Genomic DNA, 16,930 nt, shown 5'->3' on the forward strand with positions numbered 1-16,930 from the left:
TAAACCCCCTTTTGAAAGATATACATTTTTCAATCACTGTATCTCGAAATATTTTTTGAAGTATTAAGTGTTCACTCTTACCAATTCTGCTATTACTTTGGAGTCGAGTATAAATCGGAGACTGAAACCCTGTTCACTGCACCCGAAAGAGGTGACTTTCTTTCTTTTAGTTTATTTCGGTATTTTGCCTACTTGAGGGTTGTGTGTGTCGAATTACTGGCGTATGCATGTTTGAGTTAATTATGTTTCCTATGCAGTCAGATTAATTGTCTAATTATTAGTTTAGGCATGTTTAATTCCTGTTTGATCATATCAAGGGCTGGTTGTTGGTTTAGTCCTTGTGTGATTTAAGTTAGTATGCATATGCTGTTTCGTGGATGATCTGGTCCTCTTTTTGTTTGTTTGAACAATATTAGTATGGTCATGAGTGTCTTGTTTGAATCTGAACTTGGTTATTGTACAAGTTATTTAAGTGGAGTGTATAATGTAGTAAAAATCTAGTTTTTTTGGGTTTTGACGATTAGTTCATTGTCCGGATCTAACTATATGTTTTGTTAATATAGGATTAGCCTGTCAATTAGTTAATCTTTAGCCAAGTATAAGTCCACTTACATGCCATTTTAACACTATGCTTAATCTTTAAACACTTGTTACATGGTTTAAATAAGATTGAAGTATAGCATGTGATGGATACTTACGTGTGGTTTATACCCCCTGCTTCCTAAATTATCTGGATTTACCCGCATGTTTTGATTAATTTAGTGATGTTAATGAATTAAACTCAGCATATGTATGTTAAGTATGTGTGTATTTATATGTTGGATAAACCCAGAAATGTGTGGAAGAGCACATTATTTCCTGTTTCCTCTTGAGTACTGCCCATTTGGCAATTGTCTAGCTATGTGAATGAATAGTTTGATAAATGTTGTGCCAACCTTGATATACTGTCCAGTTGAAATTGCCGAGAATATTTAGATATTTTAAAAAAACATGTTTGATGATTCACTTGATTTGCATGTGACTCAGAGTTGTTATTTAGTACTACAGAGTTGCATCTGAGTATAGATATATACCTGGTTCTCGGTCAATAGAGTTGTCATGTTGAAACGATGTTCGCTTCAAAGTGTTTAGTTGTCTTTGTATATCTACATTGTTCAATATGGTCAAATCTCAGAATAGATTCAAAGAATCTAAGCATTTAAAAAACTCAGCTTTAACCACTTTAAATCTACACCAAATGCTCATGACCTCACCACTGGACACTTGTTATAATGTTATCATTTGTTCTAACCAGATTAGTGCACCACTGTTTGTTGCCCCTTTTCTGTGCATATTTGATGCCTATCTTGACTAAGTATAAGTCCCCTTTGATAGCTTTAAATGAAGGTTGTGTATACATTAAGTACATTAAGCGTATAAGCGCATGTATATTTTGTCTGTTTTTAGTATACGCGGTAAGTATGTCTTTTATATAGCTTGATATACTTGGTGTATATTAGACTGGTTTGTGTTGATATACGACTTTCGTTTAAACTCTTCTTACTCTTATTTTCTTTTCTTTCTTTGCATGAACTGGGAATTTCGAATCCCAAACATCCTTGAGTTGCTCGACGATCTTGCTGCCACATTCACGAGATAGTGTTGCTTATCGCTGTTGTTTTCTCTGTGACGAATTGCCGCGTCTCTTAGGCAAACATTTGACACAATTAAGGCCTAAGCCTACTGCTTGCCATAAGCTGCTGTAGCGCCTTTTTTTTCCTCCATGTTCGAGTTGCACAGGAAACGTTGACACTCGGCTGAGTGTTCCATTAGCTTGTTCCGTTTTGTTGGTTTGTTTGTCTCTATTTGCTTGTGTGATATTTGTTGAACAAGAAGACTAACAATTGGTTTGATTTAGTCATGCTAAATTCCATCTATAACTAGTAATTAAGGAGTAATTTTTAGCACATATAGCAGTACACGTCCCTGAGGGCAGTAGCTGTAATAATTTTTCTTTATCATATAGAATGTGACTTAAGTTTAGAGATTAAAATCAACAACCCAATATTTGGTTTTCTCTTTTCAAGTTCAAATGGCCTTTTCCTTTAAAAGAAGTAATTTTCAAAGATGTTCAACTTGAAATAACGCATAAGTCGATATTCGTTGTCCTAACTAGATCCTTGCTCCTAACCTTGTCCAGATCGTGTTTTAAATCAATTTGTCCTTTGGTCACTTTTCAGCATATCGTTTGCTTTACAAATTAAAAATGTCTAATTATAAGTTATTTTCAAAATACCGTGAGATTTCATATTTATATCTACACTTGATACCTAATCTTTCAATCAACTTTTTGGCAAACTCAAAGGATTTGATCTTTTTACAATTTGAAACCAACACTCTAAGGTTCCTTTTAGTAGTGTCTTAGTTGCTTTACACTTTAAATTTATTCTTTTTTTAATTAACATAAGTCCGGTCGGTTAACCATTGTTAATGGATTTTAAAGGGTGTCTAATACCTTTCCTTTAGATTAGTTTGAACCCTTACCTAGATCTTTTTGGTTTCGTAGACATTAAAACGGAGTTAACTTTAATAATTACTCTAATTAACCTTACGTGCCCTAATTCACCATAAATAATTAGGTGGCGACTCCCTTAACTTTAATTAACCCCGGAATTATCGGGATGTTGTAAACTATTTTGACTCCGGTTAAAATAGGGTATAACAGTGTGAGTAGAAAATTCGAATTTTGAAAGATTCTTGCATAACTAATCCATGTATTACTAATACATGCATAACTCTAACCAATTACCAAATGACCCCTAAGTGTAAGGGGTGTCAATGATTTTTTTTTTAAATATCTAGTGAATCAATTGAACTGAGTCGTACGGAACCGATTGTTAAATTTTCAAATGTGATTGAATATTACTATCTAAATTTATAATTGTTCCGAATAAAATAGAACCATACCGAATAAATTAATATGTATAAAATATATTGACATATTAAGTTTAAAGATGTCAAAGCATTAAAATTAAGATCGATCAAAGTCCTTACGAGCCATCTGATTTAATTATAGTTTTAGATGACAAACATCAATCCTAAGATCAATGGTCCTGATCTATTTCTAAATCTTTCAAATTATGAAAATATTGCTCCGTATCCGAAACCTCACACACACACACGATCTATTTATAAATTTATGATAAAATTTTATTCGTACCCAATACTTTTATCAAATTATATTAAATTATTATCATAAAATAATTTAATGATATAAAAAATATTATAATTAATTATTATTAATGAAAAGATATACAAATTGAACACATATTATGTATCTATTAGCTAATAAAAACAGGCGCTACAAATAAACATTACCCATAAATTATGGACCAAAGCCATGAGTTGATGTCAGAGAAGTTCATTATATGTCCCTCTGATGTCTATGTTTAAACTTTGTCTCCCTTTTAAAAAAATTTTGCAAATATGACTCTACACATCTTTTCCTGAGTGTTACCTGGATGGCCATGTATATTTATGTTCAGTATACAAAAGTCACTTTTTTTTTAACCACAAAAAAAATGATTTTACTTTGCTTTGATTATCATCACAAAAATAAGTGTGGCCGAATATATAAGTTTTAATAGGCTTTCGTTATAAGCATTTAACATAATTTTTCTCAGTAAATAGTCCTAATAGTATAACGTACCATGTTAATTGTCTTTTTTCGTAATTTGACACTCGACAATATTTTTTGAAAAGATTGGCTAAAAACAATCTACTTATCAGTTGCTCACTCCGTCTCAATTTAAGTATCTTAGTTTGATTGGGCACAAAATTTAAGAAATAAAAAAGACTTCTGAATCTTGTGGTCATAGATTAAAGATGTTTTTAATGTACTAAAATGTAATTTGAATCTTATGGTCTTAAACTTGCCATGTACGATGTCACATCCCAACTAGGGAACGTGCGGGCACCTAGCAATTCCCACCTCAGTAGGCGAACATGTCCCTTAATCAACAACCAATAGCAAATAAATGAATTCAACAACCAATAATAATAATATAATAGGTCTAGTATAGATAATAAATACTACAAGTGCGGAAGATACATCAATCCCAAAATCTGGTCTGAATAGTACAAGAGCTACTAATCATAATACAAGTCTGGAATAGTCAACAATATCTCAACGTAGGAATACTATCTTGGAAGTAGTAAAGACAAGTAAATAGAGGAATCTCCGGGCGACGGAATCCATCTAGCATACTCACCCTGGAAACTCTGTCAGGAAGCCTCGGGATCAGCCTCGAGGAGTGAACGACTCTCTAACTGCGTACTTTGAACTGATAAAAAAAGTACAACAAGGTAGTATCAGTACAAAACCACAGTACTGAGTAGGTATCATAAACCGACAACAGTTAGATAACATATGCGTAATAAGGAATTGAAATATAAGCATGCTCACAAACAAATATAACTCAACACGGTCCAAGTATTGCAATTTCAGTACCAAGCCAACATCTTAGCTCAAATCCATCACAAGTCTGAAGCATAACCATAAGAACCACTATCGATCCCATAATATCACCAGCCCATCAATATCAATGCCAAACAACAATAATATAAGACGATACGTATGCAAATGTAATGCAATGCAGTGATACACACACGCTTCGAGCGGACGATGTCTACGTTCTGATAGTCATGACCCATGGGGGATCGCTAACTCTATGTACCTGCTGTGGCGCACAGCCCGATCCAAAAGTCAGTGTTGCGGAACGTGCAATCCGACCCAAGTCAGTGTTGCGGTACGTGCAACCCAATCTAAGTAAGTGTTGCGGCGCGCAACCCGATCCCTATATATATAAGAACCAATAAGCAAATGCATAATAATGACAGCATGGATAAATGAATGCTCGTGCCACACATGGACACATATCACAACAACACAATAACAACCTCAATATCATAACTTTATTTTCCTTCCAACTAGTCTCTCATAGTGCATAGAATCCTCCAAATCATATAGTAATCGCTATCTGGAGTTACTAATAGGCCACAAGCCCGAACACCTAAGTCCACAAAACCAAATAGAACATAACCAGGCGACAAGCCACAATCAACAGTACCAATCTAAGAATTCCATCCCAACTTCATACCCGAAGGTGTACATGATTTCTCCAACAATTCCTAATACTACGTATGATTCGCTAACCAAGATCTAACAGAAAGGTAAGTCGTAACCTACCTGAAATGCCGAATCGGAGCCTCGAACAGTCGAACCTTGACCTTGCCTTTCCTTAGTGCCTCTAAATACTCAAAGACTAGTTATAACATAATCTAGATTAGAAATCACGAAGAATAACACCCATATTGCTAAGCTTCTAATTAGGTCAATTTCAACTTATGGGAATTAGGGAAACAGGTCCACAAGGGTAAAATGGAAAATTCTAAGGTGGAACATGCAATTCAAGTCTAAATGATCGAAACCCATTAAAGAATTGCTAGATTAACTCAAGATTAAGCTAGATTCCGATTTAAAGTAAAACTCCCAAATTTGGGTATTAACCCTAACTTTCTAATCCATAAATTGACCCTTAATAATGGAAGATACAAGCTTAATAATAACGAATAACTCAAAATCTATGGTTATACTAGCCAATTTCATCAACAATTTCAACTTATGAAGTCTAAAACCCATTTTAAGAATTTCCCATAAAACTCAACTTTTCCTCTTTGATTTTAGTGATTTCTAGCATGGATTAATGATTAGGAAGGGAAAGTAAGACATTCTAAGGCCAAGGATCTTACCTTTATGAAGAATTTGGTTAAAAGCTCTCAAAATCGGCCCAATATGCTTAGAAAGTAACGAGAGGAAGTGATAAGGGTTTTAACTTTAGAGATAAGGGAAAAATAACTGTGATGATTGCTGCAGCGCATGCGCTGTGGCGGCCAAAGGCCCCCCATGGCGGTCACAACTTAAAATCGAAGGGACGCTATAGCGGTACCCTTACCGCTACAGCGGAGCGGATGGCCAACCGCTATAGCTGCTCGCTATGAACTCCCACAATCCGCTATAGCCGGTGGTCCGGCGCTATAGCGGAACCGCTACGGCTGCTCTGGTGCTGCTGCGGCGCGCACCAGACACCGGAAAAATATCATGGTTTAACAAATCCCAACCCGAAATTCGACTATCACCCGAGGCCCCACAGATACAAAACAAATATGCAGACATACATAAAAACGCGCTACGAATCCACTTGCGACCTCGGAATTTCAAACATAGGTCTATTTGACCAAGTCAACCCCTAATAGCCTAAAGCCAACTTTCCAACCCAAATCCCAAAACGCTACCAAATGCATTGGGAACTGAACCGAACATACCACCAAGTCATAAATGATCATCCGGACCTCTCGGAATTGATGAAATTTCGAAAAAGGTCCGTTTACTCAAAAGTCAACTTTGAGTCAAACTATTTTCACTTAAAGGCTCAAGTTGCCAAAAATCACACGAAAACCCGTCCGATGACCTCGGAAACGGGTCCAAAGGGTAAAATAGTCAAAAAAGTCTTAACGATCGAACGAGTCGTTACATACGATGTTTGATTTGTCAACTTACTAAATATAGAAAGAGATACTGTTTTTGAGATAAATCAAAAAAGAAAGTAAGAAACTTAAATAATTAAATAAGGATGGAGGGAGTACTAAAAAAGAGACTCTCAAATGACTTGACCAAACACAAATTACTTTTAACCAAAAGTGTTTTTCTGAAAAGCTATATATACTTCTCAAAATAAACAAGTTTTACGATTTGGCCAAACAGACTCCAAAATATTAACAAGCATTCCAAGGAAAAACTAGCCATCAAGACTGATTTTTACAATGTTTTGTGTTGTAAATGGGTCATTTGCACTTACGTCCCTATTTTGTGCTGGTCTTTAATTCTTTCCCCTCATATCAAATAACTTTTTTTGGGGAGTATACATATTTTCGTATAATAATATCTCACAAGTTATGCCCCGCATCCTAACATAAATTCCATTTTGAAGGCCAAACCGTGCAATTTCTTCATGTAAATGGATTGTTATTTTATGTGGGCTTTTGGTTAAAGCACCCATATATGGGCCTCGTGTATTTGCTTAATATTGGGCTTCAAACATTACGTTAAGCTGAGCCCTGTTATAAATAAGGCTTGTTACTTCTCCAAAGCAAAACCCTAATCAACTGAGCAGCTCTTTTTCTCTCAGGTATTTTCTGTAGTAACACTGAAACCCGAATTTCATAAAACCCTAAATCTTAATAATTTATTTATTTGTAGGTAAGGTTGGTGAACTTGTTGGAGGCTTTCAGAATTGTATCTAATCAAATGGCTCCTAAAGGTACAGTTTCTTGGAGATTTATTTAAGATATATGATGTGTATGGTTATTGTGCTTTTAGAAATGTGAAAAGTTGTTGTCTTTATGTGTGCAATAGTTTTATTAATTATTGGACTTAGCTCTAATCTGTGATTTTCTTTGTGAAATTAATTTTGAGATATGTTTAAGGGTATGTGCAGAATATGTCTGTTATGTTTTTGGAAATGTGAAAAGTTGTTGTATTTATGTGTGATAACATGACATTATTGGACTTAGCTCTAATCTGTCAAATTGATTTTGATATACTTTGAGATGTGCAGAATATGTTTGTTATGTTCTTGGAATGAAAAGTTATTGTCTTATGTGTGCAATGATATGACTAATCTATTGGACTTAGATATTTTTTTGTTGTATAACTGGTGTTGGTAACACATTTGAAATAAAAAGGTTTCATTATTTCTGTTATATTTTGTAGCAAGGGCATGAATATTCTAAGGATTTGTAAAAAGACCTGGTTGACAACGAGGCTATATTTGTCAACCAAAAGAATATGTGCTGAGCATGTCTATTTTGTTGTTGGAGATGTAAAAAAAAATGTTGTCTGTTATTTGTGCAATTTTATAACTAATGATTGGAGTTAGCTCTAATCTATGATATTACAACAACAGCAACAACAACAACAACAACAACAACAGCAACATACCCAGTGTATTCCCACAAGTGGGGTGTGGGGAGGGTAGAGTATACGCAGACCTTAGCCCTACCTTTGGTTGGACTTTTGAATACAGATTTCAGCTTTTCTGTTATTATTTCTGGCAAGGGCACGAATATACTGAGGATTTGTATCGTTTGTTAGATGTAGTAGTAGTAGTAGCAGCTTTACTGTTGTGTGGATTTCAGCTTGTAATAAGATAATGCTTGGTTGAAGCTGTTAAAACCTTATTCTATTTTTTATTGTTTTTGGTGATCGGGCGGAAAATGAATAGTCTTATTGCATGGTGTTGCTGCATTTTGTTGAAATTATTTGAAAACCTGTCATGCGTATGGTTTTAGTAGCAACTGGAGCTTTAATATTTGCAAAAAAGCCTGATTAATTGAGTAGAGAGGTGGAAGTAGGGGGCTTTTTGTATAATTGGTGCATTTCAGGATTTTTTCGAGACTAATAGAATAAGCGCCTTGATTGTTGCTGTCTATGGAAAGTGGACCGTTAATAGGTTCGAGAAGTTTGACGAAATGGGAGACTAGTTCTTGTAGATAGTTTTGCAATTTTGAGACTCTCTTTTTTGGTTTGAGAAAGATATTCTTTATTAGGTTTGAATTATTTTACTTGGCCTGCTTTATACTGTCAATTATTTAATCACTAGGGTTAGTATAAGAGTCAATATTCTGATTTGGGAGATTCTAACATCTGGCTACCTAAAGGCTTGAGAGCTGCAGGAGGTAATTCATTAAGACTAGGACAAAAAAATATTGCCTTCATAATCCCAAATAAACTACTCTGTTTATTTGATTCATGGGAGGCATATATTGATATTGGGAGTTCGCTGATAACACCTTTATTTTTTCAGGGGGTGTTTCAATAGTACCTCTCCATACACATAAATTTATCTGTCTTGATAAAAAAAGACTAGGACAAAACATTGAGGTTAGGGCTGTGTAGATAATAATATGGGTTCTAAATATGCTAGGAGGGAAAATCAATAATAGTACTTGTTAGTATTGATTTGAAGAGTGAAGGTTGATTTATTTCCTGCCTTTTACTAATAAAATCTTAATACTAAACTCTAATTTTAAACTGCAATTGCAGCTGATTCGACCAAAAAGTCAGACCCTAAGGCTCAAGCCGTCAAAGCTGCCAAGGCTGTCAAGTCAGGATCAACCTTCAAGAAGAAGTCACAAAAGATCAGGACAAAAGTCACATTCCACCGTCCTAAGACTTTGAAGAAGGACAGAAATCCCAAGTATCCTCGTGTTAGCGCACCTGGAAGGAACAAACTTGATCAGTATGCTATCCTAAAGTATCCTCTTACCACCGAGTCTGCGATGAAGAAGATTGAAGACAACAACACCCTTGTTTTCATTGTGGACATCAAAGCTGATAAAAAGAAGATCAAGGATGCCGTGAAGAAGATGTATGACATTCAGACAAAGAAAATCAACACCTTGATCAGGTATGTTTCCTGTTGTACCGCTCTTCGCTCCATAACAGTCTTAAATGATAAATTTCAAAGGTGTATCATATATGTGATACTTTGAGATGAAAATTGGTTGTCATCGACCATCATGCCAATTGATAGCAGAATGTCAACCAGCTTAAGGACAATTATATTTCTTTGAATTGTATTCCTTTCTAAGCTGCTTTCTTATGTTCCCTTTTCAGGCCTGATGGTACTAAGAAGGCATATGTTAGGTTGACTCCAGACTATGATGCTTTGGATGTTGCCAACAAAATCGGGATCATCTAAATTAGTTACCTGTTTAGAATTTTACGAGAATTTAGAATATTTTGATTTGAGTTTCTGGAAACACTTGAATGGAAGTGCCTTGTGTTTTGAATTCTAAATTTTGCATTTCAGAGACGTGTTTTGTTCCATATTTCTATTATAAGAGAAATGCTCTAATTTTGTTTCTTAAATTTTTCTGAAGAGGTTCCTATGATCCTAAATCTCAAGAGTCGAAAGGGTCAAGAAGAATGTCAGCCGTGCATTGGCTTTACGCCTTATTGATTTACTTTTTGGGTTGCGTAATTGTTTGGATGAAAAGAACACATTTTCATGTGTTTATCTTTTGGTTTTTAAACCACATGCTGATGGAATAGTTATAACGGATGTACTAAAGACCTGAGGACTTTTCAGTGTCTTTGTATGGTTATTAGCGAGTACTATGGTCATTTCCTTGGTAAACAACATTATTGGTACAATTTTTTTCCCCAACATTATTGGTAAAATCATCATACAAGCTTTTGTACAACACAAGAATATAGCCTGCGAAGCGGTATCATGGTGTATAGCACTTACAAGTATCATTTAACCAATAATTTTGTAATGACTAAAATGTCATTTAACTCTGCTTCGAAGTGAGAAAAGAAGTGATGATAATATCTGTACTCACCGATTGCTAGATATCCTCACAAGTCACATCTTAACATTATGTGCATAACTGCAGTCGACCTTTTTAAAGCTGGTTTTGGTAAATCTTTGTTGCAGCAGCTTCTAGCACTTTGCAATTCCTTTTGTGGCTGAGTTCTGACCTCTGTTCAGATGCCACAGTATATGAGTAACTGCATCATTCGAGCCTACTATATCGGCTACTGGTGTGAACATTTTTTATGGGACTAAGCAACTGTATGGGACAATCATTTTATCAAAAACCTCTTTCTCAACCGTTTAACTGATTATAGCTTCTAACATATTGTTACAGTTCATTGATACCTATGCTGCAGTACATAAAGAATTACAAGGTGGACAATCATTTAACCATCATTTTGTAATTACATTTCAGTGATGAACCTGTACATAACTGCTTCACTGGGCAGTGTAGCAAATACCAGTGCTTTGAAGTAAGCAAAGAAGTGAAGTTGATCATATCTTTAGCAAAAGTGCTGCAGCTTACAGCACTTGGCAATTCTTTTTAAGTGTGGGTTCTGACCTTTGTTCAGATGCCACAGTACACACGAGTCTAACTGCATTATTTGAGCCTATTAGATTGGCTACAACTGACAGCATCTTTCATGGCACTGAAGCAACCGTGTGCCTGTGGCATAATCATTCATCAAGACCATAATACGTCTTTCTCCCCATTTAACTTATCGTAGCTCATCTTACCTCGTTGTCTCAAGAAAGTTGACTAGGTATAGCCTCAGACTTATTTTTACAGTTCATTGATGATGCCTATGCAGCTATGCTGCTGTACATAAAGAATTACAAGGTGGTAAGAATGACAGCTTCGTTTTCCCTTCTGTATCTGCGGGACATTGAAGTGTGGAGCTGTATATCAAAATTCTTGAAGAAGATCAGTTTCTTGGCTCTTCATTGCATGCTCGAGGAAGTACCCAAGAACTTCATAAATCTCAGGCTTGTGGTCATGTCTCGTCTCCAGTAACAAATACATGAATTTTGCATTTGATTTCAACCCAATTACAACCAGGGACCCTCTTCAACCCTTTTCCCCTCATTTCATTCCTTAAAATCGACAGGCTCTGCCATCTACCAGCAGCAGAGTGCGCATTCGAGAGCATCACATATGATGAAACATCTCCGGGCTCTAAAGCCAATACCTTTCCAGCAGCATATTCCCCTATCTTTGCGTTCGAGTGAATCTGGCAGCCTCCCAACAATGCCTTCCAAAATCCTATACCTGGATCAAAGGGCAAATCCCAATAACTTTCCAGCAGCATATTCCCCTATCTTTGCGTTCAAGTGAATCTGGCAGCCTCCCAACAATGCCTTCCAAAATCCTATACCTGGATCAAAGAGAAAATCATAAATAAATTTCTTAAATAGCACATGTATGATGCAACAATCTAGATCATTGTTTTTTAAAAGAAAATGTATGTAAGAAGCAGACAACAAATTAAAGGAAATCCACTGAATGAGAGTAATATAAAAGAAAAGCAAGGCATAAGGCATACATTACTCCTCTCTTTCCACAAAGAACCGCCAAGTGAATAAGCACCAGTTTGTCATCCTTCGTTCTGTTTGTAGTAATCACAGCCAAATTCTCTTCCCAGTCATCCAGCATGACATTAGCACCAAACTAGGACAAACAGAAGAGATCACAATCAGGTAATAATCCAAAGAAAGTATTATCCTTAAATCTTCAACAAGCAATATACTAGGGAATAAAACAACCGAAAGTCAATATCTAGACATAAATTCCCTCCAAAAGAAACGGAAACAAGAGAAAGTGATCCACTTATAATCTATGGTGTTACGTAATAAACAACCAAAATCAATATGTCAAGACATAACAAGAAGGACTTCAAGATAACATTCACAAACAATCAAAATGGTTAAGGGCAGAGGCGAATCTAGGATTTCTGGAGCATGGGTTCACCACTAAAAAAAAGAAGGAAAAAATATATTAAGCGGGAATTGATCCCTAGTCCCCTAGGTAAATAACTGAACTTTCAACCAAGTGCACCATTTAATCTTTTGTAGTATGTGTTCCATTAGGTAATACTAATTTTAGAAAATATATACATAAAATACCTAGTTTTATGGCGAGATCATGTGTTCAAGTGCTCCAAAAATAGTGCCTAAAATCGCCCCTGGTTAAGGGTAGCTATTGAATCCTGCATGGGTATTATTTTCTGCACATCTGACAGAAAATGCCACCACCTAACCCATCATCAAAATGCGGCACATCTGACGGAACAATGCCCACACCTAACTTTTTTTCTTTTTTGATAACAGCGGTGCCCAATCCATCTTGACCGCACCTAGACTATTCCATCGAGTAACTCTGTCCAATGGCGGAGCTAGGATTTTCACCTAGGGGGTTAAAAAATATGAAGAAGTAAATACATGAAAAAGCCAAGGGGGTTCAACATCTACTATATATACATAAGAAAATAATTTTAACCTTATATATACACTGTAATTTTTCGCCGAGGGGGTTTGATACCGACCCACCACTCAAGAAATACTTCAGAAGAAAATATCAACGAAAGGGTAAAGAGTTGAAGAGTTTTGGACAGACATAACTTCTACAGCAGTTGTCTAGCAACTGTTCCCTTGATTTTCTCCAGCAGTTGGTCTAGCAATTATTATTCCTAATCTGTAGTTATGGTGCAAGTCTTATCCTATTATGTTCTCTATAAATATGTAATTAGTATTAGTTATTTGAGTAGGTAATTTTCAGAACAAAAACTACTTTATTCTGGAGTCTTGTCCTCTCCATACGGACAACTTTATTGGTGTAATTGTGTTTAAGATTCTTGCACAAGCTATTTCCAGTAAAACTACTTTCTCTGTTCTATTTCTTCTGTTCTCTACTTCTAGTTACTATCAGTTTTGGTATCAGAGCAGATCGATCCAACATGGTTAATACCAGATCTTCTAATTCTCAAGAAGACGGTCCCAATGTTGAATCTCTTGCCCAGCAATTATCTGCCATAGCATCAAAGTTACATACGATTGATTCGCTGGCAGCAGAAGTTGCTACATTAAAAGCCCAGACTGGCCGCACCCAACAAGAGGAAACCAATCACCACACCCACAATGGAGGAAAATCTGCTTGGCAGGAAGTGGAAGAAGACATTGACAGTCCAGCGTGGCCTAAGTTACTCAGACTCTGGTGCAGGTGTCCGATACGGGTGCAAATCTAGATGTCGGATCCTTCATGATCTAAATTTTAAGATTCGGGGATACGGATCCAATTATGGATACGGGTGCGGGGATTTGGCTAAAAAAATTCGAATATCTAAAAATAGAGTTATAAAACCTAAATTATGGAATATTATGTCGAAAACTTGAGGAAAAAATATTGATCAAGAGGAGAATCCACGAAGGAGATAAAAGGAAACAACAAGAGGAGAGTCCACGAAGGAGATAAAAGGAAACAAAGTGACATAGAAATTTTTATATACAAGGTATTCCATTTTCTTCAATTTCACCTTAGCTTTAGGTTTGATTAAAGAAATCATTGAATCTGTCCAGAATTTCTAATTGATAAAAGTATCCAAAATTGGTTGGCTAGATCGGGTACGGATCCCACACCCAAACCCACACCCATGTCGTGTCGACACGGGTGCAGCACCGAAAGTGAAGGGTCTGAGCAACATACGTGGCCTAAAAATTCTTCCGGAGGCCACACACAAAGATGAAATTCCGCAGATTTGAAAGAGGTGATCCCAGAGGATGGATTTTGAAAGCAGAAAAATATTTTTGCTACTATCAAACTCCAGAGGAACACAAAGTTGACATTGCAGCGATGTATCTGGATGGCGATGCTCTTGACCTCTTCTCTTGGATAAATCGTGAGAGAACTTTGCTTTATTGGGAAGAGCTTGTTAAAGCATTTCAGGAAAATTATGGTCCTGTGGAGTTCCAAAATCCAAACGAGCATCTTTGTAGCATTCAGCAAACAGGTTCTATACAAGAGTATCATCAAGAATTTGCAAAGCGTTCATCTAGGGTCACAAACTGGCCAGATCACTGTCTCTTAGGGGTATTTTTGAATGGGCTAAAGGAAGAACTTAAATCTGATGTTAGGATTCACAAGCCTAGAACAGTTTACAGGGCTATGAGTTTGGCACTTGAATTTGAGAATAAGTTAGGTCCAATTCGCAACAATAGAGGGCCCAATTGGACACCAACCAACAGACCAACTATACAAAACCCATTGCCCTCTGTTAAAAACATTCAGAACAACGCTGCTTCTTCTTCTCCACATCAAAATTCACGCAGCAATTTTTCTTCCAACCCAACCGGTTCCCAACCTCTTCAAACGCGAACATGGGATTCCGAGAGGAGAAATCTTATGGCACAGGGACTTTTGTTATCGTTGCCATGAGAAATTTGCACCCAACCATAGATGAAAATCTCCGAAACTATCTCTCATGGAACTTACAGGAGATCAATTGGAAGATGTTGACGAGGTCAATGCAACAGTCATTGGTGACCCTCAAGAAACTGACATTGCTGAAATTTCTTTCCATGCCATTTTGGGACAGTCAGTTGGTGCTACAATGAAGCTTCAGGGTGAAATCAACCATCAAAAGATTTTAATACTTGTCGATAGTGGTTCCACACATAATTTTGTGGCTGAATCCATTGTAGAGGAGCATAAACTTACAGTAGAGATAGTTCCGACATTCGGTGTGCAAATAGGGAATGGGGACATCATACGCTGCAATAAAGTTTGCCGGAATCTTCAGATTCAATTGCCGAGTTTTACCATCAATCAGGATTACTACCCTTTTGCAATTGGAGGGGCTGATTTGGTTTTTGGTATCAAATGGTTAGCTTCTCTCAATACTATTCAAGCTAACTGGACGGATATGTTCATAATTATCAATTGGGAAGGGAAACGTTACAAACTGCAAGGGGTGAGATCCACAAATTCCGCCACGGCTTCCCTCCAGTCTTTTAACATGTTATCAGATACACTAGGTAATCCAATCCAAACACTTCTAGATGAATTTCAGTTGGTGTTTTCTGAACCAACAGCTCTTCCACCATTTAGAGCACATTCCCATGCTATTCCTCTGTTACCAAATTCAAAACCTCCAAACATCAGACCTTATCGTTATCCACATGGCCAAAAGACTGAAATTGAGAACCAAGTTGCTGCTTTATTAGAATCTGGTTTCATTCGTCCCAGTTCAAGTCCCTTTGCTAGCCCGGTTTTGCTAGTGAAAAAGAAAGATAATTCTTGGAGGTTTTGTGTGGATTACCATAGCCTTAACAAAATCACTGTACCTGACAAACATCCCATACCCAATATTGATGAGTTACTGGATGAGTTACATGGATCCACTATTTTCTCCAAAATTGATCTTCGTTCAGGGTACCATCAAATCCGTGTCCAACCTGGTGATGTTTATAAAACTGCCTTCCGTACTCATTCAGGCCACTATGAGTTTCTCGTAATGCCTTTTGGGCTCACCAATGCACCATCCACATTTCAAGCCGCCATGAATGATCTTTTCAGGCCATACCTTAGAAAATTCATCCTAGTGTTCTTTGATGACATTCTGATCTATAGCCCTGACCCATAAACACACCAACAACACCTTCAAACAGCTCATCTTCTTTAAGTTAATTCATTTTTTGCTAATCCAAAAAAGTGTTTGTTTGGACAACACAAAGTTGGTTTTTTGGGTCATGTGATTTCCCGAGATGGAGTAGCCGTGGATTCAGAAAAAATATCTGCAGTGTTGGAATGGCCTGTTCCAAAGAATGTCAAGGAACTTCGAGGTTTCTTGGGTTATTACCCGCGCTTTGTTAAGAACTATGGGATAATAGCTCGCCCTTTAACGGAATTGACCAAGAAAGATGCTTTTCTCTGGAATGCACAAGTAGAAGAGGTTTTCCAAAATCTTAAGAGGACCTTGACATCAGTACCGGTGCTTCGTCTTCCCGACTTTACTCAACAGTTTACAGTTGAGTGTGATGCTTCATCTGATGAAGTAGGGGCTATTTTACTGCAACAGAGCCATCCAATTAGTAAGGGATTTTCCTTTTCTAATCGCATTAAATCTACTTATGACCGTGAATTGCTGGCTTTGGTCCTTGCACCGCAAAAATGAAGCACTATATTTTGGGTCCGCATTTTATTGTCACTACTGATCATTGCAGCCTAAAGTACCTCTTGAGTCAGCGGGTGACTACTGCTGAACAGCAACGCTTGTTGTTTAAATTATTGCCTTTTGATTTCACTATTGTCTATAAGTCAGGAAGTGAAAACAAAGGAGCTGATGCCTTATCTCGTCGCCCTCAACATGCTGATTTTTTTACTTTGGTGATGCCTATTCCATTATATTTCAGTGATTTGAGAGAAGCAATTGAAGATGATCCACATACTAAGCAGATTCGGGATCAACTTTCCTATGATCCGTCGGCTCATCCAAATTTCTCATTGTCTACTAACC

The 16,930-nt window shown here is 36.7% G+C and overlaps 1 protein-coding gene and 1 non-coding gene across 2 annotated transcripts; both read left to right on the forward strand.

The window, feature by feature from the left end:
- Positions 1-7,130: 7,130 nt before the first annotated feature.
- LOC132630213 (large ribosomal subunit protein uL23) lies at positions 7,131-9,970 on the forward strand. The gene is made up of 4 exons (XM_060345797.1): positions 7,131-7,226; positions 7,298-7,358; positions 9,143-9,506; positions 9,716-9,970. Exons 2-4 carry the CDS (start codon positions 7,346-7,348, stop codon positions 9,798-9,800), a joined length of 462 nt encoding a protein of 153 aa, XP_060201780.1. The 5' UTR covers positions 7,131-7,226; positions 7,298-7,345; the 3' UTR covers positions 9,801-9,970.
- On the forward strand, positions 8,817-8,935 carry LOC132634547 (small nucleolar RNA snoR83). Its single transcript, XR_009580265.1, has one exon. It is a non-coding gene; the product is annotated as a small nucleolar RNA snoR83 (small nucleolar RNA).
- Positions 9,971-16,930: the final 6,960 nt, after the last annotated feature.

The sequence above is a fragment of the Lycium barbarum genome, chromosome 3, assembly GCF_019175385.1.
Source record: "Lycium barbarum isolate Lr01 chromosome 3, ASM1917538v2, whole genome shotgun sequence".
Taxonomy (NCBI): Eukaryota; Viridiplantae; Streptophyta; class Magnoliopsida; order Solanales; family Solanaceae; genus Lycium; species Lycium barbarum.